Source organism: Pleuronectes platessa, chromosome 16, assembly GCF_947347685.1.
Source record: "Pleuronectes platessa chromosome 16, fPlePla1.1, whole genome shotgun sequence".
NCBI lineage: Eukaryota > Metazoa > Chordata > Actinopteri > Pleuronectiformes > Pleuronectidae > Pleuronectes > Pleuronectes platessa.
In genome coordinates this window covers 12,873,140-12,896,310 of record NC_070641.1, presented here as the reverse complement: position 1 = coordinate 12,896,310, position 23,171 = coordinate 12,873,140, and the positions used below count along the sequence as shown (strand labels likewise).

Here is a 23,171-nt window from a genome sequence, read left to right as displayed (position 1 = left end):
AAATCAACGGTCACAGCACTGTTGACAATATGAGTGAAAACGCAATATGGAATTTCTTCCTTTAAATAATAATAATAATTCATACCCTAATAACAACTATTAGAGTGTAGCTATTTTTTGTTCTGCTCTATCTCTCTTTCCTGATGTCTTTTTCGCCCTTGAAAGTTCTTGAAAGTTTTTGGAGGTCTGTACAGGACATCTGAGTTCCTCCTTGGTATTTGGAAGAATCCTGAAAGCTCCTAAAAAGTGCTCATAGTTTCTGGCAGTTTTCCTTGATGTCCTACTCTTTGGGAGACTGCATGTTGTTCCACTGAGGCATTACCACATGCATGGAAAACCTTGGAGGTCATTGGTAAGCTGTGAAACTTTATCCCCCAGACAGGGCCGGTTCAATAAGTCAAATCAGCAGCTGCATTTAGGGCCTCGCGATTATAAAAATAGCAATTCAGACTCTTTGATAGGGCCGCAATCGAAGATCATCCCAATTATTCGACCCAAAACTGGCAACAGTGACATTAGTGTAACACAGCATGCTCCAGCTTCACGTCTGGAACACTAGAGTGACATGGACCCTCCTTTTTAGTATGAATGCAACTGTGGTCATGTACATGTGCCAGGAACAAGCGGACATGCTACACGGGAAAATATGGTAAACCCTTCAGCTAGCAAGCGATTTGTGGGTTTGACAATGAAACTGGCTGAATATTGTTCATTAATGTGCTATTTACCTGCTGAAGAACATCTATGGAAAAAATACATATATCTACATTTTATCCTTTAAAACGGTTAGACCTTATGTATGATTTAATTATAATGATTAAGACAATCATTAATAAGGGTTATAAGTCTGCTATAGTATAATTTAACAAACGTAGGGCCCGATCACACACAGGAGTGTAACAGTGGCGAGCCTTCACCTCAGCTACACACTTCTAATCTGTGCGAGCGAGGAGGCGAATAAAGCGTTTGCTTCCTGTGGCGAGGCGAATCGCAGCACGGCTCCATGTGGAGTTGAACTTTAGTGAACTTTGACCTGCAATATTCGCATTTTCATGTGTGTGACGGGCCCGAACCTGCTCCGGACCCCCTGATGAGCAGCCCTGCCCTCAGAGCCTGTATTTGACAGAGGTGGACTGTGTGTGTTTGTGTTCCTGTACTTATACTTTTCTGTGGGCCATTTTAGGTATAGACCCCAGGGGACATTTTTGGATAGCAAGGACATTTGGGTCGGTCCTTACTTTTTAAATGGGCCGTTAGAGGGTTATGACTTGGTTTCAGGGTTAGGGTTAGAATAAGGTTTGTGTTAGGGTAATAATAACTTTATTTGTATTTTGGTAAGGGTTAGGCAGGGTTACGTTTAGATGGTTAAGGTCAGGGTAAGAGGCTAGGGAATGTATTGTGCCAATTAGTGTTTGTGTGTGTGTGTTTGTGTGTACATGTGTAGTGTGGGTGTTTGTAGTTTGTGTCTGTGTAGTGTGTCTGTGAAGTTTGTTTGTATAGTTTGTGTGTGTGTGACTGTGTGTGTAGTCGGTCTGTGTAATCTGCGTGTGCATGTACTGACTGTGTGTGTGGAGTGTGGCCGTTTGTAGTTTGTGTCTGTGAAGTGTGTTTGTGTCTGTCTAGTGTGTAGTGTGTGTCGTTTTTCTTGTGTAGGGTTTTTGTGTAGTGTTTGTGTAGTTTGTCTGTGTAATATGTGAGTGTGTGTGTGTTTGCGAGCGATCGGTGCTGGCCCTTTAAGAGCAGCAGGGGCGGGGCTCCGAGCAGCGTCTCGTCTGCGGTGTTGTCTTGTGTCTGTCAGTGAGCGCTGCTCCTGGGCCGAGGAGCAGAAAGAGCGTCCGCAGCTTCAGGTAAGAACATGAAAACACATTTTCATTTTTAAAGGAGGGAACTTCCGGCTCGGCTGTTTAAACGCTGCCTGTGTCTCTCTGTGTCAAAGTGCGTTCCAATGCGCGTCGGATGAGGCTCCGTGTTGAGTGGGACTTCTTTTGTGAAGCGGCGGTCCTGCCCATTCCTCCCGGTCCTCTCTGCCCGGACTAACGGCGCCTTTATCCCCACAAACCGGCTCTTTCTCCTCCTTCACACTCGCATCACTGCATCCTATTCGGCGTTATTTCCTCCGTCGTTATTCTTCCCGTTCAATGGAATAAAATCCGCGGAGTCTCACGCTCGCTCCTCCGGTGCGTGTCTTTTTGTTCGGAGCATCACTGGAGGCTTCAGGCGCAGGGAAGCGTCGTTAACGGGGACATCTCTATTATCACAACAATGATGATATAAACACAAATTCTAACCCTGCTGGAAGTGTCTCTGTCATTCTGCAGTGGGAGTTTATTATTATATATTTTATTTATAGAGGAATTCTCTGCAGACAAGCTGCACAGTGTCCTTGTTAAATTCATAGCACGCTGTTATGTTCCTTATCTATCATGCTTTTTTCCTCCACGTGATGTAAACTTTTTACTTGATTTAACTTCCCGAGTTGCAGCAGAGAATCCTACTGTATATTGTTGCATTGCCAAATCTGATCCCTCAAGTCATTCCAAAACCAAGCAGAACACATTTGGGTGTTTGTGTCCTTCATTATGAAACTTTTCCATAAGCCTCAGGCTTGATTTTGTTGCTGCAATCCGACCATTTCTTAATTAAATGACAGAAAGTGAAAAAAGCCAAAGTGAAACGCTCACTTGAAGACTGCAGGAGGACTCGTGGGAGAGGGTGGGTCTGTGCATTCTGCAAGTTCTTCATTAGTTCCAGATGTTCATCAGCTCCTCCATGCTGCTCCTTGCCCCCCTCACTTTTGCTCGTCTCCCCGCCCGAAGCTGGTCAGCGGTGGCTCAGGGGAGTTTGTGTCCTCAGAAGACGGATGAGGTCCGGTGGAGTTGTGTATCAGGAGGGCAGGAGGAAGGTAAACAAGACCAAGCCTCTAATGAATCATACTCTCATAGGCGATCCTTGCTGCTTTCTAGAGGGCGCCTTCTCTGATTCCCCTTAATGAAGTAATTTAGAGGGGAAAAGTCACGAATCCACGTTTTCCTCCCAGAATAACACAAGTGTTGTATGTTTAACGATGTGACATGACGTATTACATGTGTGGCACATTGTCCGGAATCATCAGGCAACTCATCAGATGTTGTTTTGATGAATTGTGCAGAACTTGGCAGGATGTGGGGGTGTAGTCATCGGCCTGTTGCACTGCATCATACAATACACCCCTGTCCTGCTGTTGTGTAATGGGCTGCTGCCTGTATTAAATCACCTTCTAGCGAATACAGCCAGCGATTGTGGCAGCTGCGTGGCATTTAAAATGGGCTCTGTCCTGTCATTCAGTCCAGCAGGCTGTAGTCTATGGACTCCAATCATTTGTCTCCTGGGGTTTTCCTCATGTTGCAATATAGTTCAGCAGCACCACAACAACTAGACAACCGTACGGTTAAAAACCAAAATCTGAACATTATACCATTCATGGAGGCAGGATGAATGTAATAGCTTTAGCTGGGTGGAGCGAATAAACTGGCAAGTGAATAACTCCTCACTGTTTGGAGATCCAGTCAGTGTCAGTGTAATAACAGTGAAAGCCGACTCTTCCTCTGTGGGACCCCTGGAATCCCATCAGAGACCCCTGGGAGTTCCCCCCAGGGCTGCAAGTTTGGGAATTTCTGATCAGGTTCGTTGGCAGCTGGAGTTTTCTGTAATATTTTGTTCTTCTCCTGAGCTGGAATGTGATTGTCTCATCACAGCATTTGGACGCAGGGGTGCCACGATGGAATGCAGGGTTATAAACCCCATTTGCACACTGGGCCACACGCCGGGCATTTAAATGGTTTAGCGAAGCTAATGAAATTACACCCTCAACCTGTCTGTCTCTGGGCAACTACGGATTAGCTATTTGGGACAGTTTTACTGGCCGATGAATTATCTGTTCTGTTAAAACGATAGACCGCAATAGTTCTGTTCATTGCTTGAAATAACCAGAATGTGACTAAGTACAGTGCAGAACTCCACCAAGGGCCAACAGTCTCCTCACGAAACGGCATTAGAATTCACTTGATCTGGATTTTTATTTGAGCCAAATTGGAACATTCATAAATATCAGTCCCCAAAACATGCCTGATTTCATTCCATCAAGATCCATGAACTATTCTCTGAGAGATCAAAAACAAAAATGTTAAAGAAAGTGAAAAAAAAATCACAGATCCGTCCCTTGATCGGGATCCGGACCAAAATTGAATAGTTTCTTCCCTGATCCATTCCGTATCCTTCCACCAAGTTTCGTGGTAATCCACCCTGTAGATCTTTCGTAATCTTGCCCACAAACTAACAAAAGCAGATGACAGTCTAACTTCCTTGGCTGAGGTAATGAAGGTTATTGATACTTCCATGCTGTCAAGTTTTGTTTCCTCCTGTGAACCACATTCGAACCAGAAATCCGCAAAAACCCAAATATCCTGTTGTTTTCTTCTCATATCATTCTATAGAAACACCTTTATCACACAAATTGAAGATAATTAATCACAAAAACATTTGTTTAAGAGGTGGATTAGTTTATAAGACAGGGATAAACTTGTAGCTCAATGTTATTGTAATAACATTAGTCCGATTTGGTCAGAACAGTGAGGATTAATTAAGAGGATTAATACTTAACTTCTCACTTAACTGTATTGATTGGAGGAACCAGAGAAGTGGTTTCAGTGAACATATGGTCTAATCTTTTGAGATACTAGAGACAGTAATTCTTTATCTGCTTGAATGATCGGACTTTATCTAATTTACAAAAACTAATCACTCAGAAAAACAAGATGGACTGTTGTGTTCCTGGGAAAGAACACAAACATGTTGGAGTAGTTGGTGACATGTTGTCTTTACGTGCACACTGAGTCTTTCTCATCAACGACTCTCCTTGAGTCAGGAAGTAATTGATAAGATCCCAGAAGGGGAACCACTTAACCAGATCGCCGCCTCAGTGAGATTACTTCCTCTGCCCTGCGCTCCCGTCCGCTCGGTACCACAACACACGCCCGGCCTGACCCTCTAACCTCCGTAGCTCTCCCTGACCAGCTCACCGCCACATCTGACTGCCGTCTGGACTTTGTCTTCCTCCCCTCCAGACCCCCAGAGTTTCCTCAAAGCCTTGCAGAGTTCAGCCTCTCTGCTAGGCATCACTCTTAATCCCCACCTCCACAACTGAACAGGAATTTCCCCCCGAAATGCCTCTTTTTTTCTTTCTTTCCAGCATGTCTCTTTTTTCCGGTGCCGCTCCTTGCCGCTCAGTCCCACCCTTGCTCAGTTTCCTGTCGGAGGTCAGCACAATGACCAATAGCAGCCTGAGCGGGTGTTTACTCTGCTCCTGTTCCAGGAGTAATGTGAGCTCGACGTCCCCTCCCTTTGGCCGTACTCTAGCCAGCACCAGACTTCTGCAGCCCAGCGCCGTCTGCTCCTCCATACCACCACTCCTTAATGTAAAAAACAGGGCTTTTTCCTCAATGTGCAGCAAACCCCGGAGGAGGCTTCCCATTGGGTTATACTTTGTCCTGAGCTCAGAGTCCCAAGAAAACCACAAGTCCCATCCGCCACACAAGAGCTGGCTGTGTTAACCATGTTGATATGAGATCATCTGGCCTCCGTACACATGACGAAGGCCCCCGTCTATCAGGCAGTGACGTCCCCCGCCCGACCACATTACGCTTGGTGACAAATGGCTTTTGTTGCCTCTACATTTAGCATTCTGTTGCTCTTCAGGAGAGATATTAGATGTCATTTATTTTCCTGATTTATTATTCATTCAGGACCAGTTGGCTGAATGAAGCCATCTGTTCTGCAGGGTGAGGAGGAGGACAGAGAAGTCCTCGTATATGAAGCAACAGTGTGTCTCCTGCTGTGATCTCAGTGTAACATTTAAAACTCTTTTGCGTGTCTATTTCAAGGATTTTGTGGCCTCCGAACAACAATCTTTTCTTTTTTTTTTTAAACAAAGTGCAGCCTCTCTGAAGGATTCTCCATTGTCGGCCTATTTTTGGGAGTGGAATGCACAAATGATGGTAATCTTCTGGGCGGAGCCATTTCAGATTTTGAGGAAAGGTCCTTTGAAACTTTATTTACACATTGTGAGCGGTTCCTGCAGCCCCATGTGTCAGATGTTCCTCCTTCATCAGTAAGGGGAGTAGACTCTGTCCTGATGTCAGCAGCTGGATTAGCAGTGATTCACGCTGACGGAGTTCAGATCAGAGAACAGTCATGGTCTTCTCATTCGCGAAGTTTCCATCTAAAACTCTCAGCAGCATTTCTTTTTTTCTTGTCCCCCCCCACCCTCCACTTGGAGTTGTGCCTTTCTTTCCTCACATTCCCACTCAGTTTTTTCCTCCCACCCTCCCTCCAATACTGTACTGCGCTCCGCTGCTTTCTCCCTCTCTTACCCCTGCTCCTTTTCCCCCCTCCTCTTGCTCACTTGCGCTCTCCTTCTCCTTGTCCTTGTTGCTCTTTCTCCTGGGCTGGGAGGAAGTGACTGGGTTGTTTCGGGATCCTTCGGGAATAGAAAGATGGAGCTCCCTTTCCTGTAACCCTTTCTTCATCTCTGTTTTGTAACATCAATTAGCTTGGTTTGAAGTGTGCCGGTGAAGCTGTGTCAATTCGAGAACCTTTATTTGTGAAGCTGGAAAAGAAAAAAGCTGCATTTTGCTGAAATGTTTCCAAATCAAAAAGTCTATCATCACTCCGGCAGATTTATCATCGCGAAGACAGACAATTTAAAAACGATTTAATCACTTGGCTTTCACATCAACTGTGCCCTCACCTCAATAAATCAACTTAAAAGCTGCAGAGATGTTTGTTGATCTGTGGGAGTGTTCAGGCCTCGGACCGTGTTGGGGGATCTGTGTGTTTTCATCTGCGCCATGTGGGAGTCGATGGGAGTTCAAGTTGTCTGCTGTAATGTTTGGCTATCATCTCACACAAGTATTTCGGCAGGCTTCGTTCACTGTCTTAAATCCCATCATTTGAGTCATTTTTTGCGTTGATTATTTAAGTTACAATCGGGACGTATTGATGGGTGTGTTTTGTCCAGTATCTCACATTATTGCAAGAAGGGATATGGAGTCTTTCTGGAGCTTCGGGCACTGGTGAATCCAGATAACGGTTCTGCTCCCTGTATCTCCAGATTATGTCAGTGTGTGGGTCCTTCAGGCACTTCATCAACTGTTTGTTTGTTTTGAGGCAAATTTCCTCGCCGCACACTCACACTCAAGCACACACACACACACACACACACAAACACAGTTTCTCTCTGTCGCACTCGCACTCTCTCTCGCTTTCTCGCCAAGATGCCCCTCCTTGCTTTATATTAGAACCAGCTGTGGAACTGGAGGCAGAATGAATGGCTCTTTGTGATTTGGCTGTCGTTCCAGTCCAAAAGGTCTGTTTCTGCCCCCCCTCTGCCCCACCACTCTCTCTGGTATCGGCATGACAACAATATGAAACAATGGCCCGAACAACAGCATGTCTTGTTATGAAGTTATGCAAAGGTTACAGTGTTTTTCAAGGCGCCGAGGCCCTCCGACAAAATGTCCTCCGCGCTCGCACATCACCCTGAGCAGCCGCAGCCGAGGCGTGAGAATCAGCAGACACGGTCATGCAGCTTATCTCGGTGGACATGTCCGCTGAGCAAGTAGCAGGGAACGCATTACAAGGCTCTTGAAATCAGTCTAGTCTCAAGTCTTTTCAAGATAATGTGTGCAGATGATGGCTTTACATATGTGTATGTACCAATGTATTTGGGTGGCAAGAAAACACAAAACATTGCCCAATCAAATGACAGGGAGGCTCCCGGCCTTGAATTGATTAGACAAGTTTGAATTGGAGATAGGAATGAAGTGGGGGAAAGTTTGCAGAGAGCTGGGAGAGAAGGGAGAGCTACTTTGCACAGGGTCTTCACCCAGGTTTGCTGTACGAGGAGGGCGGAGGGTCACCAGCATCCCATGGGGGCACACTGTTCACGTCCGGTTTGTCAGTCAAAACCACAGGAATGTTTTGGGATGTTTTTTTCTGGCTTTGCAATCTTGTGTTTATAGTCTTGCGGGGGCCACTCTTTCATAACCTGTCATAGTGTCTGACAACAGAGCTACACGCCTTCATTGGTTATTACTGTCTTCGCCTGATGACTACTATGTCTGGATATCTTTTTCTGTTGTCATGTGATTTGCATATGTCTGCGCAAAAAGTCCAACTTTTAGATTTTTCTCGTCTCCCCCCCACAGGTGCCGACTGCAACAGTGCAAGAGAAGGAAGGGAGAGAGAGGAGCTTTGGGGGAGGAGAGATCCCGTACCGTCCTCTCAGGGCAAGCAGCTGGTATGATGCGGAAAAATAAATCCCTCTTTTCCTAATTCACAAACCATTCTCAGGCCTGAGCAGAATAGCAATCACCAAAGGCTGAGAGAGTCAGCAGTGGAAAAATCCACAAAGAACAACTCTGGGTGGCGGGAAGAATTGGTATTTCTGACTTTGCAATGCTGAAGTCCTAATCCTTTGTAATGGCAATAATAATTAGGTGACTCAATGAATGGACGCAATGGGTTTGATGCACGCGGGGGAAGTGACCTCGAAATGAAGCCTGGCATTTTAAATCACTCTTCTGGGTGGTCTCAATCCTCTGGTGCACCAAAGACACAGGAATCTACAGTGTATATACTATATCAAATTCCGTTTTTAATCCCCAAGATACTAGCATGCTAACGTGTGGTTGTAGATTAATGAACCTGAAACTTCCTTGTATGTACACATCACTTTATCAGCTGCTGATAGTGGTCAGAGAAGCGGCAGGGTAACACACAGTTATTCTCATGACATCTTACAGGACACACTGCAGATGTGTAATTTGTGCTGGATGACCTGCATTTTACCCCCTGAGGGTTGCCTTAATCTTAATAGCAGGGGAATGGGAGGGAGTACACCAGGCGATGTTAACTTCCTTTAGTATGGTATGCAGCTGTGGCAGGAGGTATGGGGGTGGGGGATGACGAAATGGGTGCAAGGCGTTTGTCCTGGACGAGGCTGGCGCGGGGGAGAGTCGTCTGAAGAAGAACGGCGCTGGGGAAGGGCGCACACTGGTTTCTGTTCAGATGTCATCTCAAAGGAACCCTGAGAGAGAGAGAGAGAGAGAGAGAGAGAGAGATAGAGGTCAACCACTCTTCCACCCCTCACCACACACTCACACTGAGGGAGAAATGCATACACACATGCTATCACATCGGAAACACCCACTGTGGGAGAAGCAGATGTGGAGGCCTGGTGGTGTGGACGTTTTTTTATTTTCGATGGAGGAAGGGCACCCAGAGAGGCAATGACGAAAGAAGTATAGAGAACCACTGGAGTGGGAGAGTGAAGTTATAATTTGAAGGAGCAGAAACTTGCTTTTTGGAAGTCAAAGGGGGAATCGACCGGACCGTGTGATCTGTCATGTCCGCACCGCCGGGATGGTCGGTCACTAAACTGCAGACTCTAATTATATCTCATCAACTGTCCCCTGTCAGCACTGTCCTCCACCCTCCTGTACACACACACACACACACACACACACACACACACACACACACACACAAGCACACTCATGCACTCATGCTCTCTCACTTCCAACCACTCTCACTTTCTCACACATGTAGTCATTCCCACACGGCACCGTACAGCACATAATCCGTCTCACACTTCTCATTCCATACTGAAAATAAACACACTCTCACAGTGTGTGATGGCGGCAGGCAGCCAAAACCTCCTGGAGTTGCTGTTAATTCTTCTTTTTTAATGTGTCGTGAAAATATTCCAGATCAGTATAAACACTGAGAGGAAAGAGCGCCTTTAAGATCTTGTGTTTTTTGGATCCACCATTTTCCTTCATCTTTTTTCTTGTGTTTAGATTTCCTGTAAAGCAGTCTTACAATGTACAAACGGGACGTCTGATTAATTCCATATGTGGAAGATGAAATTTACAACTATTGGAGATCTATCAAACAAATTACAATAGGGATTACGACTGGGCAATAAAACAATATTCACAATTATTGCAGTATAATGTCACCAATAGCAATATAACAAAAGCCAAATATATAAATATCAATATAATGCATGAAAAAGCACAGTGAGGTGGTATAATAATTGATCAACCTCAGATTTGTAAAAAAAATTATAAAAAACATATCAACATATCACCTGCAGCCCTAGCTTCTTCTTTTGAGATCAACATTATTCATGTAAACATGTTAGTTGATAAACTTCAGCAAATAAATCAAAGCATTTGTTCCAGCTATTTTTAACTGGTGACCTCTTATGAAAAATCACTGTCTTGTTGGGAAGTATCAAGTATTATTACACCCGAATTTGTGTAGCAAGTTTTTTTCTTACCTCCTATTATACATGCATATATTTGACTTCTCTCTGTGAGCCCATTTGTTTGTATCATTCAGCAATGAAAAAAAACTAAACAGATCACCTACTGAGAAGGTCAACCACAAGAAAGTTTGACTTTTCAAACTTGAAAGAAATCATTTTTGTGACATTTAATCGTGTTAAATATTGACATAAATTTTTATCGTGATACATCTTTTGCCCTATTGTCCAGCACTAATGAATATCATAAATGCTTTTAATTCTATTGATTGATGGACTTAGTATGGCAGGGTCAGTATGTGCACACAGAATATTTCCATCCCTGACTGTGTGTACGTGTGAGTGTGTGTGGCTATCTTGGTATGAGAGGGCGCTGAAGGGACACAGATAAGGGAAAATCACACCGCGACGGACAACAGGACTTCAGAAATACCAAGTCAGTTCAGTCAGTGTTTCCAAGTGTCCTACTTTTCCCACTGAGCCAGCAGTGATGAGGGTCACAAGAAGCAGCTTTAACCCAAAGTGAACTGAATCCTAAATAAAAAGGCAAAGTGGAGGTTTGCTGTCCAGACTTTTGATCTTAGGCCTTTAAAGTCTGTAACCATGTTCAACTGGCTGACTCTGTGGATGGCTTAAACATTACATCCACCAGTTCCCACAAAGTGATGACCTAGAAAGTTAATCTTTTCCAAGCAGACACAAACTCAGAGGCACAGTCGCCGATATGGGCACTACTATGACATCAACGGCACTGGGCTCCTCTCTGTGGGAGGAAACAAAACCAGAATCTTTTGTTTCTGGTATGAAAAAACGCTTTCTGGTGTACTCTCAGCAGTTCACTATGCTTTCTTTGTTATAGTTATCTGGAAGGAAATGGAGAGAGACAGTGACCGGCTGAAACCTCCTGATCGTCAGCTGATGTTGAGAGAGGGGGAGAAATCGCCAGAAAAAGCATAAAGAGGAGGAGGGGGAGAGATGTGGAGAAAGCGAGGGAGAGAAAGCAGAGAGTGTGTCTGTAAAACCTGATTCGAGAGGCGAACTTAGCGTGTGCGCAGATGATTCCTAATAAGGTTGTAACTGGCAGTCTCGAAACCCTCGGCCCTGGAATTAGCCGCTGCCAGGAAACTTCTTCTCTCGATGCTAAGAACAGAAACAAACACACAATCGACTGTGACCCGCTGCACAGCGAAAAATGAACAGATAAAATAAGAGGCGGTGGATGAGGTAGAGAACGAAGCAGACATTTTTTTTTTCTGAGCATAATACAAAAAAGCAATAAGTTATTTCTCAAATAGGAGCCACATGTAGTGAAGCGATCACATCTGTACAGTGTAAACACTTTAAACACAGATCTTATCAGGATTCTAGTGGGCATACGCAATCATGCATTATTAACTCTTGTCTTGTTATTTCTGCAAGAGAAGGAACTTGTTCTTTCTTATTTTTAGTAGTTTGTACGTATAACTGTATCCTCACAGCTAGAAGGTTCCTAGTTTGAATCCCGTGTTTTCTTCAGGTGCTCCGGTTAACTGTAACTGTGTGTCGGTCCTGCGATATGCTGGCGACCTGTCCAGGGTGTACCCGGCCTCTCGCCCAATCTTAGCTGCTATTGGCTCCAGCTCCCACTGTAACCCTCAAAAGCATAGATGTATAGATAATAGATCAATGGATCAATGGATGGTTTGAAATGCTCGTTCCTAATTTCAAACTGAATGTGTTTCCACAGGTGAGATTTGGTGGATGACTGTTTGAAAACCAGCCACAGGCTCATCATGGCTCAGGTGCTGCATATGGACCCCGGCTTCCCAGGTGCAACCACCATTTATTTTTTATTTCATATTCATGTTTTATAAACTGTCAAGTCCACTTGTAAGTAGTGTAGTATTTACGATATCCCAACACTTTCCAGGTAGGAACTGCATGATCCAGTTTGTGCCTAATTTGGAGATTGCTACAGAGTTCATACATAAACACACAGTAGCCCAGAGTTAATGCTATTTTCTAAAGTCTGAGCCCAAGATTAGACGCAGATTTCCGTTTGTTTAAAGTTGATTTCCTTCCCCCTCAGGGAAACTCAACCCACCTGCTCCCCCTTCCCTGCACGGCAAAGAACAGGAGGCGCCCTACTCAGTGGAGACCCCCTATGGCTACCGTCTGGACCTGGACTTCCTCAAATATGTGAACGACATAGAGAAGGGAAATACTATTAAGAGGGTGCCTGTCCAGCGCAGGCCGCGCTATGGCTCCCTGCCCCGTGGTTATGGCTATGCCGGCTCCTGGTGGACATCCACGGAATCTCTGTGCTCCAACACCAGCATGGACAGCCGCCACTCCTCCTTCTCCTACTGTGCTCCAGGCTTTCACTCGACGCAGAGACCCAGCTTCAGCACTGCCCGGGTGGAGAAGACCCTTTTGGATGCACGCAGGAAACTGGAAGAGGAGAAAGAGGGGCGTAGATTCTCCAACCTGGGAAGCATGCACAGCAGTGTGGCAGGCTCTAACACCTCCATCAGCAGTGCACACAGCTTCAATCGGGCCCATGGTGGAGGTGGATCCTTCACCCCAATGAGTTCTGGGTTGTCCACCCCGGTGACCCCAACACCAGCCCACCTCCAGCATGTCAGGGAGCAGATGGCAACAGCCCTCAGGAAGATAAGGGAGCTGGAGGATCAGGTGAAGACCATCCCTGTTCTCCAGGTGAAAATCTCTGTGCTGCAGGAGGAGAAGCGGCAGCTCAGCGTCCAGCTTAAGAGCCAAAAATTCCTGGGTCACACTCTGAGTTTTAACCGAGGCCGTTCCAGAGGGGAGCTCTATATCGACATCCCAGAAGAAGAACAGGGCACTGGAGCTAAAAGCAGCAACAAACCAGCAGGACCTCTGTCTCCCTCCACCCCAGAGGGCCCTAAACAAGACTCCGGGTGTGAGATTGAGGACACAGTAATCGTGGGTGGAGCCCGGCCGGATGCAAAACGGGAAGTGCGCACTGTCGGGGTGGGACCAGAGGCCTCGAGGGGCACTCGTCAGGTGGGAGTCGGGGTTCGGGAGGAGGACCTGGGGCTGGTGCCTGAGAAAGAGGCTCTTAGAAATCAAGTGGGTCAGCTTGAGGGCAAACTAAAGAGGACAATGCAGGAGCTGCAAGCTGCACAGCAGCAGGTCGCATCAGTCCAGAAAGCTCCTCAGGCAGACCATCCGGTCATGGCTACCAGCATGGGCTGGCAGGAGCCACAGGGCTGCAGCCTGCACACTCTGGTCAGCTTCACACAGCAGCCCCAACAGACGCAGCAGAGGACTGTGGGAATCCAGGTGTACACACTGGAGCAGCCCAAAGTGGTAGAGGTGGGCACGCTGCTCCGTGCAGAGACCTGCAGCTCCCCCTCCCCCCTCCCTGCTGGTGGAGTTTCAGAGGGCTACCACATAGGACGAGCTGAAGGTCAGGATCAGGCTGGTAGTGTATGACCAAGAATAACCGTTACCAGTTTAGTACTTATAGTCAAACAGTGAAATACAGTCCAATGCTACAGACTTTTATGAAGCAAGTTCTTTGATTGTGTCTGTGAGCTTTTGAGCCCCTGATGTTTTCTGTCACCTCTGTGTGTATTTGGAATATACATCACTTTAGAAAGAACTCTGAATTTAACTTGAGTCTGAGAAAATACCATAGAGAGAATCAGTACCTCTCTGAGTTTCAGACTGGACATTATAATCCCAAATTGTTTACATATTGCATTTATTATATTGGGTTGTATTTGATTGTCTGAGTGTTAGCAATAAACCATAGACCAATAACCTCTGGATATATGAGTTTATGTTAACAATTTATTAGTAGACCTCTATAAGATTGATAATTTGATGAGTTGAGGCTCGAAAGTTGACTGTGTCTCTGTCTCACAGATGTTGTGGTTGAGCTGCCGATCGCTGTCAGCTCCAAGCAGGTGCGCGACGTCCTAAAGAGCGAGCTGTCCACCTCTGTCCCTGTGGCTAGTCCTGCCATCGCTGTCGGCACATCTATAAATCAGATTAGTTTGATGCAATCGAAAGCAGGAGAGACTCTCCTGCATACAAACACAGAGGCTGTCCAGTCACAAGAAGGATCCAAGACAGGTACCTGGACTGCGCTCTGTTAAAAACACAATGATTCAAACTTGTTTTAATTAGCTGACATGCGTCCGGCTGTATGTGTGATTACTGGTGTCTTTTCCAGCCTCGTCCCCTCAGTCTCTGAGGTCCATCATGAAGCGGAAAGCAGAGGGTGAACCAGGGTCTCCCTCCACTAAGAAAAACCTGCAGTTTATTGGGGTCAATGGAGGGTAAGTGACAGTGATTACAGACCACAAGTCAGTCATTTCCATTCCCTTAGTGCTGAGGCAGGCACTTTCTTCCCTGGTAATAGTTTCATCCTTGATCTGGGATGTTAAATTCTTCCACACATTGTCTGCCCCCCCCGAAGGGTCAGTGACCCCGTTCAGACCCGGTATTAACATCGATCCTGAGTGGTCTAATCACAAGTGGTCAACATTATGCACTGGTATGAATGCACCGAAATGCGTCCTGAGATCCAAGCACTGAGACGGTCTAGGACGCATGTGGCCAAAATCCTTTAGCTTTGTGAACACAAATGCGTCCTGGGACACATATGAAGGATGTTCTTTGTCCCGCTACAGGTTCAAAATGAATTTAAGTATTTCTTCTTAGTGCCCATATGTTGATTTATTTGTGCCACCTTAGTATTAGCATAACTGTTTAACATGGACCGCCACATAATGATTTAAATGAAGAAAGTCTTATTTCATTTTAAAGCTATGCACATTGAGTTACACGGCCCCTCCTGGCTCACTACTGACACACAAACATGCACAAATACAGTAAGAACACATATATCTCAGCTTTTCACTTATGATCTGGTTTCTCAGGACTAAACAGGGCCTGAGTTACAAAGTGCACTTGCATTTTCTGCGTATGTGCGATAGTAAAACAGGTTCGAGTTGCAAATAGTTACAGTTTGACTTTTGATCGTATACTTTTCTTGCAGTTATGAATCCACATCATCAGACGACAGCAGCAGTGAGACTTCAGATGAGGCGAGTGACTCCAGTGAATATCACGAGGCCCGAGAAAAACTGCCAGAATCCTCCGTCCTGCACCAGCAAACAACTCACACTGTGGTCTCTCAGCCCCTGGAAAGCCACAGTGTACCTCAGCAGACTGCCGCCGAACTACCAGCCATCGTTCCAGAAACGCAGCAGAGCCCCATCCAGTCTGCAACAGCAGACGCAACACTGCCAGACACAGTGTCCCAGTCACCAGCAACGGACACTGTTGAGCAAAAATGTGCCTCACAGCCACCAGCCTCTGACCCCACCCCGACTCCCCCGTGTCCAGCAAACTACTCTGCCTCCACAGAGGCCACCAGCCAGTCATCAGAAATGCACACAGCCTCACCGGAGATCAGCTCCACGTCATCGAGCTCTGAACCGACTCCCGGGCAAAGCTCCACGCACGTTACCTGCTCTTCATCGTTGTGTGTAACTAAAACCACTGAAGTCACCGAGCAGCAATACACCGTCCAGTCAGAAGCCACTGTCCTTTCCGTCCAATCGCATTCAAATCCAGCAGCTGAAAGCAACACGACTGACACTGACACAGCATCAGAGAAACAAGTCAGGTAAACAAACATACATTTAAACAGACAGTCTGTCTGTGAGCATCAAGCTGCGAGTGACAGTGACTGACAGTGTGTCGTTTCTTTGTCTCTCTCAGACTGGAGCTGAGTGACGGCCTGATGTCGGCTCTGAGCGGCCTGCAGAAAGCCCTGGGGGAATCCAATGCCTTCAGCCAACAAGGAGCAGTATGTGTTCAATTCAGATTATTAAACATGAAAACAACAATCAAAACTGCTTCTCAAAGAGGTTATGTTCTCACCCCCGGTCTGTTTGTTTGTTTGTAAGCAAGATTACACAAAAATAACTGAGTGGATTGCCATGAAACTTGATGGAAGGTCGAGTCAATTTTGGCATCGATCTAGATTAGGGGGCAAATTTTCTTATCATGATTTTCTTTTCTCGAGGAAAAAAAATCTGGCACTTTAAGGGAACTGATATCTATGAGCGAGGGAAATTAAGTGTAGCTCGATTGAGTTTAAGAGGACTGTTGGGCCTTGGTGTGGGCGCCCTATGTAGTGCCAGCAACAAGCACAAACACCTCACAGGTTGATTTGTCTTTAGCACACATTAGTAGAGAAAAGCAAATAAACAACATTTATTTCAGCATTTAGTTTACATACCAGAGGAGCAAATAGCACATTTCGTGTATGTTTCTTCTGAGGTCTGATTGTGACGCTCAGTCTGCATTTCCACACCTGTCTCTCAAGTGGCTGTGTGTCCTCATTGTGTCCGACCTCAGAGAGCGGCCTACACCACCGTGCTGCAGGAGTGGCTGCGCGTGTCCTGTCACAAAGCCGCAGACACGGCTGTCGTCAAGGCCTATATGGACGCCTTCGCCTCCGTCTCCCCTCAGCTGCTGGAGTTTGTGATCAACATGGCCGATGGCAATGGGAACACAGCGCTTCACTACACCGTGTCCCACTCCAACTTCCCCGTGGTGAAGCTGCTGCTGGACACTGGTGAGCTGTGTTTGTATCTAGCTGTGATTCAATGCATCCAAAATGTAGATGGTCTGGTCTACGGAGGATTTCCTATTTACATCACCCGCTCTTACCAGTGTATGGTTGGCTACTTTTATCTGCTTTTGCAACCTCCGAAGGACTCAAATTAATTTAGTAGAAATCAGAGAATACCATAGATAAGATAAAACAATACTTAGGGCTGGATGTGAATAACATGTACGTTTTCTGTGTTTTTCCTGAAACAAAAAATTTAAGTAGGAAATTATGATCCAGCTTTGATTGAAATCAAAACATGTGAATTTAAATGGATTTGTTTAATATTTTAAATTGAACAAATTCTACTGCATCGTTCTTTATGTCTTGATAGAATCCTTTCTCGAGTAGGTACTTTATCCCTGTTATTGTCTGTGTTGCTGTTGTGTCTCCTCTCACACTGATTGCCGTGTGCACATTACAGGCCTATGTAATGCTGACAAGCAGAACAAGGCGGGCTACACAGCCATCATGCTGACAGCTCTCGCTGCCTTCCACTCTGACAGTGACCTTCAGACCGTCCTGCAGCTGCTGCGCACAGGGGACGTCAATGCCAAGGCCAGCCAGGTGTGCCCTCTACTGCTCACTAGCTTGTATTGCAACTCCATAGACTACCAAACACTCAGAGCTGTAATATTGTTTTTAGGTGTTGTTTCTCATGATGCAGAGCAGGGTTTGCTGTGCAGATGCACACTGCAGCATGAAAACAAACGTCTGTAATTTAGCTCCACATGTTGAAGATGATGTTACAATTTTTTAATGATGTGTGTTTTGTAGGCCGGTCAGACAGCGCTGATGCTAGCAGTCAGCCACGGCCGAGGGGACATGGTGCGGGCGCTGCTCTCCTGTGGGGCTCAGGTCAACATCCGAGATGATGACGGCTCCACAGCGCTCATGTGTGCCTGTGAACATGGTCATGTGGACATTGTGCGTCAGCTACTGTCTGTGCCTGGGTGTGATGCCACTCTCACCGATAATGTAAGCCTAGTATCCTCCCTTCCTACCTCTATCTCTTTTTTTGGACAAACCCATGATCGCCTTGTTGTGGTGTTTACAGGACGGCAGCACTGCGCTGTCCATCGCCCTGGAGGCCAGCCAGAACGACATCGCTGTACTTCTGTACGCTCACCTCAACTTTGCTAAGCCTCCTTCTCCCGTGAGTGTTTTCCCACATACAAGTGTGTCATCTAAAGGGATTTGCTTTAGATTAACCACTTTACGCCAACACTTAACAAGTTAAATTTGTCGAAGACAATGTTTTCCATAAATTCGTCCATCTACTTACATTTGTTTCACTGATGAGAAATGTACTGCAGCCAAATTACTTCTCTAGCTTTGAAAGGGAGTGGAGAGGGTTATTCTGGGAAATGTAGGAAATCGGAAAAACTGAAGAAGAACTGAAGATGTCGAAGATTAAACGTACAATAAAATATCACAGTTGCACAAATTAACTTTTTTAAATCGTCTAAACATCAGAAATGATATGTTTACATCTGAATCATAGAAGCAGGAACGATTCAGAATTATTGCTCTAAGGCAGCTATAATTTTTTACAACTTAACAGCAGCAAGAAATATAACTGTACAGAATATGAAGTTGTTCCCCTTTATACCAGGTCCATCAATAGACTGTTTCATAGTTTTTTGCAGTATACATGGCACATTAATCAGTACAACTTTATTTACATAGCACTTTTCAGATATATTAAATCCAATTCAAAGAGCATTACATGTGATTAAAACTTTCATTTTTCGAGACTAAGAAGCAACAGAATAGCCTGACACTTTGAAAATACATAAAAGTTCTCATCTATAATACTTTTGTTTTGTGTTTTTTACTAGGTTACACCTAAGTCTCCTCTCTTGGGCTCGTCTCCTCCTTTCGGTGAAACGAAATGAACCACGCTCCTTCTCTATCTCAACAGCCAATCCACTGCAACTGCTCATATCACAGTGTGATCTTTTTATTTCATTGTGTAATTAAGAAACTTTGTGTTTTCGTGCGTATGTGTCTGTGTGTATGTATGCGAGTTAGACTGTTTGTTTCTACCCTCCATAATTTAAGTTCAAGATAATGTGCAGATGCTTACATGACAGCTTGCACCATTGTTACCTGTTGCTCTTTGTGCACAGTAGTTTTTTTTTTGTATCACAGTGCTTCTCAAAAACATGGATTTCTTGTGTGGTGCAATCTGGAGAAGCGAACACAGAATGTTCTGTATAAACATCAGTGTAGTGTGAGAATAATCCAGCTATCGACACAGTTCTTAGTGGCGCCATCAAAACTCTTCACCACAATCACATTATACAGTTGTTTTTATTTCACACCAATCTCATATTAGTTTCTATATAAAGCAATATGTTGTCAATGTAATTCATGCAATGGTTGTTCCACAGCAGCATCGTTATGTGTGACCGTCACAGTCATTCGGAATAACAAAAGCCACTTCTCTCACATCAGATAAGTGTCCTTGCATCAACTAGCTCATTGGTGCCACAAAAATTCAACACAGAAAACACCAGTTAAACAATATACCAATATTTATACACAGGATTTATTTACACTAGAGTATTTTTGATATTCATTTTTTTTTTTTATTCATTACGTCCAAGGATTGTGATTTTTAATTCCCAGGCAGTTACACCTTTTTAACCAGAGGACAACATTTTATTTTATGAGTCGACGACATTTCTGAAAGATGTATTTCTCCTATCAGCTCTTTGACAAACTGTAGAATGTGGTGATAGAATAAACACAGGCCGAGCATCAGTGTTGAAGAAGAGAAGGGTCAGGGGCTACGGTACTTTGGTCTTTGTTTTGTTTTTTATAACTGAAGGTAAAAAGGATGGCTGTAAAGAAAGATTAGAACATGTCTGTGTTTTTGTTTGTAATATTCCGTAGTTGAAAGATTTAACTTTGTGGAGAAACGACTGAAGGCGCTGGTGGAGCCACCTCTACCACGGTAAGATTCGTCAGGCAACTAGGAAGTGACTGATTGGGTTCTGTAACGGACATGACATGTAAGATATGAATTTCAAAATAATATATGTCAATATAAACTGCCTAAAATCAAATTCTTTGAACAAAAATGCACAGGCTATTGATGTCAAAATTTCTATTACTTTTTAAAAGTTTTTTCACAATTTTCATTTCCACTTTTAGGCAATTCAACTTTTATAAACTTTAAATTTTTTATTTAAGTATCTATCTTTTTATACATGTAGAATTTTAAAGCTCACGCTGACTCAATATAACCACACAGCTCTTCAGTTGCTGTTTTATGAAGGTTTATCTGAAAATTCAGTTTGTGTTGCTTCTCGTGTGTTTTTGGAAAAAAAATATTAATAAATGTGGAACACACTGTCTCTCTTGCATTCATTCAGTATTTCTTTAGTTTGCATGTAAATTGTCACCAGTCGTGTAAAATATGATTAATAGGTGTTTCAGATTTAAATCATATTTAACTCATAATTGATATATTATTTGCAGGTCATGTGGAAAATCTCCAGTAGAGGGCGTCATTCTTGCCTCAGACTCCAGCTCATCCCGAGCACTTTTTAAGAATTGAGATCCATGAAGATCAACAGGCCTTAAACCCATTCACTCTGTCTCAGCTTAAGTTGCTTGTTTAAAAATCACTCTTTACATCGGAATCATCAAGTCTAATATGAACAACATTATATATTTAAGATTCATTTCCTCATGACTTTGCCAATAGAAAATAACTAACATTCTTTTGGAAGCCTATGAGGGATGTTTATTCTATGGCTTTCTATAACAAGTGGTCACTTTTACCTCATGGTATTTTATTATTGTCACTCTTTATAAAAGAGGCTCAAAAGATTGATGTCTGCACACGAGGTTGAGAATAGATGCAAACAACCTTGGAGCCAGTTCCACCCTTCTTAGGGGCTCTGCAGGAAAAGTAATTAAAACATATATCGTTCAAATGAGAGTTTGATGGTTTAACCACACAACAATCAAAAATTACAAAATTACTGCTAATATCCTCATTGGTGTGTGGCGATGCATTATTACATATGTACTGTATATGTATATATGTCTGTAACATACACATACAAATCTATGTTTTGATATGTATACACTTTTTTCCAATATATGTACTTATGGTACTTAGTGTAGTGTACTTAGATATATATCTATAGATGCATATATATACATACACACACTTGTGTATATACATGTATATATATATACATGTAGGTAAAACAGGGTCACAGCAACAGCTGCTGTCCTCAGACAGCTGCTTGACTCTGGGAGGAGTCAGTGAGATAACATACCAGTGTAACAAGTGACATCTGTCTGCTCCATATATTAAGGGTTACACCCACCAGCCAATCATAAGCTAGATTATTCTTTTTTTATTTGATCACTCAGACCAACATTCTCAATGATCTGTTCATACAGTGTTTGTGTTTTCTGGCAGACGCTGTCTCCAAGTCAGTTAATTTATGTAGGATGAATGATCAAGTAGGACTGTGAATAAGTGTCCAGTGAAGACAGCAGCTTACATTAGCTTATCTATTGCTGCTTGGATCCACCCTCCCTGCTGCAGGGTGCTGGCTCAGATAAGCCCCAGAAACTCACCATGTTGGCAGAAAACAGAAAAATGACATCTATCATCACACTGGAACATTTCCAACTGATAAACAAATCCAATTATTTTATTTGGCTGCAGAGTTTTAAAATCAGTTTGAATTCGACTTGATTGGTCTCTGGATGTTTTATTACTCTTTAACAAAGGAAACCCTTTCCATCCGTCACACCTGACAACACAATACAGTCAGTGATTCCCCATACAGCACTAAATGCATTTTTTACCTTTTATAGTTTATCAAAAAAGAGTTTTTGTCACAGAGCAACTGGAATGTTTATAATTAAATCTTGTTCAAGCTGCAGCTCATCACTGGGACCACCTCATGCAGCCTATCTTGATGGTGGTCCTGGGTGTGACTTCACTTGGTCATGAGTATAAAACCCCTACGGTTTGAGCTGATAATGCAAACAGTCTAACTACAGACAAGATGACTAGTCTCACTGCTAAGGACAAGGAAACGGTCAAGGCCTTCTGGGCCAAAATGGCTTCAAAGGCACAGGACATCGGTGCTGATGCTCTGAACAGGTAAATATGAGCCAAACACTGATGGATGTAACCTACCTGAACTTTGACTGATTCATTTACACTCACTTTCTTCTCTTTTCTTTTCTGTCTTTCTTTTAAACACCAGGATGCTGATCGTGTACCCGCAGACCAAGACTTACTTCTCCCACTGGAAGGACCTGAGCCCCGGCTCTGCCCAGGTGTTGAAGCACGGAAAGACCGTCATGGGTGGAGTTGAGTATGCTGTGACCCAACTGGACGACCTGAAAGCAGGTCTTCTGAGCCTCAGTGAGCTGCACGCCTTCACCCTGAGAGTGGACCCTGCCAACTTCAAGGTACACAACTTAAGTCTGTAATTTATATGAAGCACTTGTGACTGTGGAGTCTGTTTATTGTTGTACGATGATTGGATGAACACTGTTTCCTTCAAATAACCTGATCTCAGTGTAGGTCCTACATGAAGTGTAGCAGAGCCTGACCTGACAACACAAAGAAGTGGGTTAGGAGTTAAAATCCCAATTCATGTAACATGTGTGTGATATTTATTTTCACAGATCCTCTCCCACAACATCCTTGTGGTCATGGCCATCACGTTCCCAGAGGACTTCACCCCTGAGGTCCATGTGTGTATGGACAAGTTCCTGGCTGCTCTGGCTCTGGCCCTGGCTGAGAAATACAGATAGACAGCAGGAGAAGATGACAGAGTCTGCAGCATCAGTTTTCTCTGCATGATGAACAATAAATAAATGATGAAATGAAAAAACACTGTTTTTTGCTTCTTTTGTGATCATTTGTGTCAGTGTTGTTTATTTGTGAAGTCTTCAAATCAAATGTCAGAACTGTCCTAATACCACAAAGACCCAAAAATTCAGCAAGAATAAACAAAGAATAGACAACACATCTAGGTCTGAACTCCAGCTACTCCGTAGTTAAGAAGTTAGGTGATGAGCTGACATTTTACTGGCAACCATATTGATTCTCAATCCTAACTTGGACATTCTTTTTTTTAATATTTTTTTTTTTTTTTT

The 23,171-nt window shown here is 44.1% G+C and overlaps 2 protein-coding genes across 4 annotated transcripts; both read left to right on the top strand.

The window, feature by feature from the left end:
* The first annotated feature begins 1,765 nt into the window (after window positions 1-1,765).
* On the top strand, window positions 1,766-20,386 carry kank2 (KN motif and ankyrin repeat domains 2). 3 transcript variants are annotated; one of them, XM_053442515.1, is made up of 13 exons: window positions 1,766-1,847; window positions 8,244-8,335; window positions 12,093-12,175; window positions 12,435-13,811; window positions 14,258-14,467; window positions 14,568-14,673; window positions 15,396-16,028; window positions 16,124-16,211; window positions 16,766-16,985; window positions 17,446-17,588; window positions 17,799-17,999; window positions 18,079-18,177; window positions 18,863-20,386. In XM_053442515.1, exons 3-13 carry the CDS (start codon window positions 12,139-12,141, stop codon window positions 18,917-18,919), a joined length of 3,171 nt encoding a protein of 1,056 aa, XP_053298490.1. In that variant the 5' UTR covers window positions 1,766-1,847; window positions 8,244-8,335; window positions 12,093-12,138; the 3' UTR covers window positions 18,920-20,386. The 3 variants fall into 3 exon arrangements, with proteins under 3 accessions (XP_053298490.1, XP_053298493.1, XP_053298491.1); XM_053442518.1 differs by having other exon boundaries at window positions 1,767-1,847; window positions 12,435-13,796; XM_053442516.1 differs by lacking the exon at window positions 8,244-8,335 and having other exon boundaries at window positions 1,804-1,847.
* A 1,578-nt stretch (window positions 20,387-21,964) lies between these two features.
* Window positions 21,965-22,860, top strand: LOC128458546 (hemoglobin embryonic subunit alpha). Its single transcript, XM_053443417.1, has 3 exons — window positions 21,965-22,164; window positions 22,271-22,478; window positions 22,698-22,860. Exons 1-3 carry the CDS (start codon window positions 22,067-22,069, stop codon window positions 22,824-22,826), a joined length of 435 nt encoding a protein of 144 aa, XP_053299392.1. The 5' UTR covers window positions 21,965-22,066; the 3' UTR covers window positions 22,827-22,860.
* Window positions 22,861-23,171: the final 311 nt, after the last annotated feature.

What these genes read in the sequence shown, in the direction of transcription:
- kank2 (XM_053442515.1), top strand. Translation starts at nt 12,139, where the DNA reads ATGGCTCAGGTGCTGCATATGGACCCCGGCTTCCCAG. An exon ending in GAAGCTGCTGCTGGACACTG is followed by an intron (nt 16,986 to 17,445) that starts GTGAGCTGTGTT and finishes TGCACATTACAG; the next exon opens with GCCTATGTAATGCTGACAAG. An exon ending in TTGCTAAGCCTCCTTCTCCC is followed by an intron (nt 18,178 to 18,862) that starts GTGAGTGTTTTC and finishes GTTTTTTACTAG; the next exon opens with GTTACACCTAAGTCTCCTCT.
- LOC128458546 (XM_053443417.1), top strand. Translation starts at nt 22,067, where the DNA reads ATGACTAGTCTCACTGCTAAGGACAAGGAAACGGTCAAGGCCTTCTGG. An exon ending in GGTGCTGATGCTCTGAACAG is followed by an intron (nt 22,165 to 22,270) that starts GTAAATATGAGC and finishes TTTAAACACCAG; the next exon opens with GATGCTGATCGTGTACCCGC. An exon ending in TGGACCCTGCCAACTTCAAG is followed by an intron (nt 22,479 to 22,697) that starts GTACACAACTTA and finishes TTATTTTCACAG; the next exon opens with ATCCTCTCCCACAACATCCT.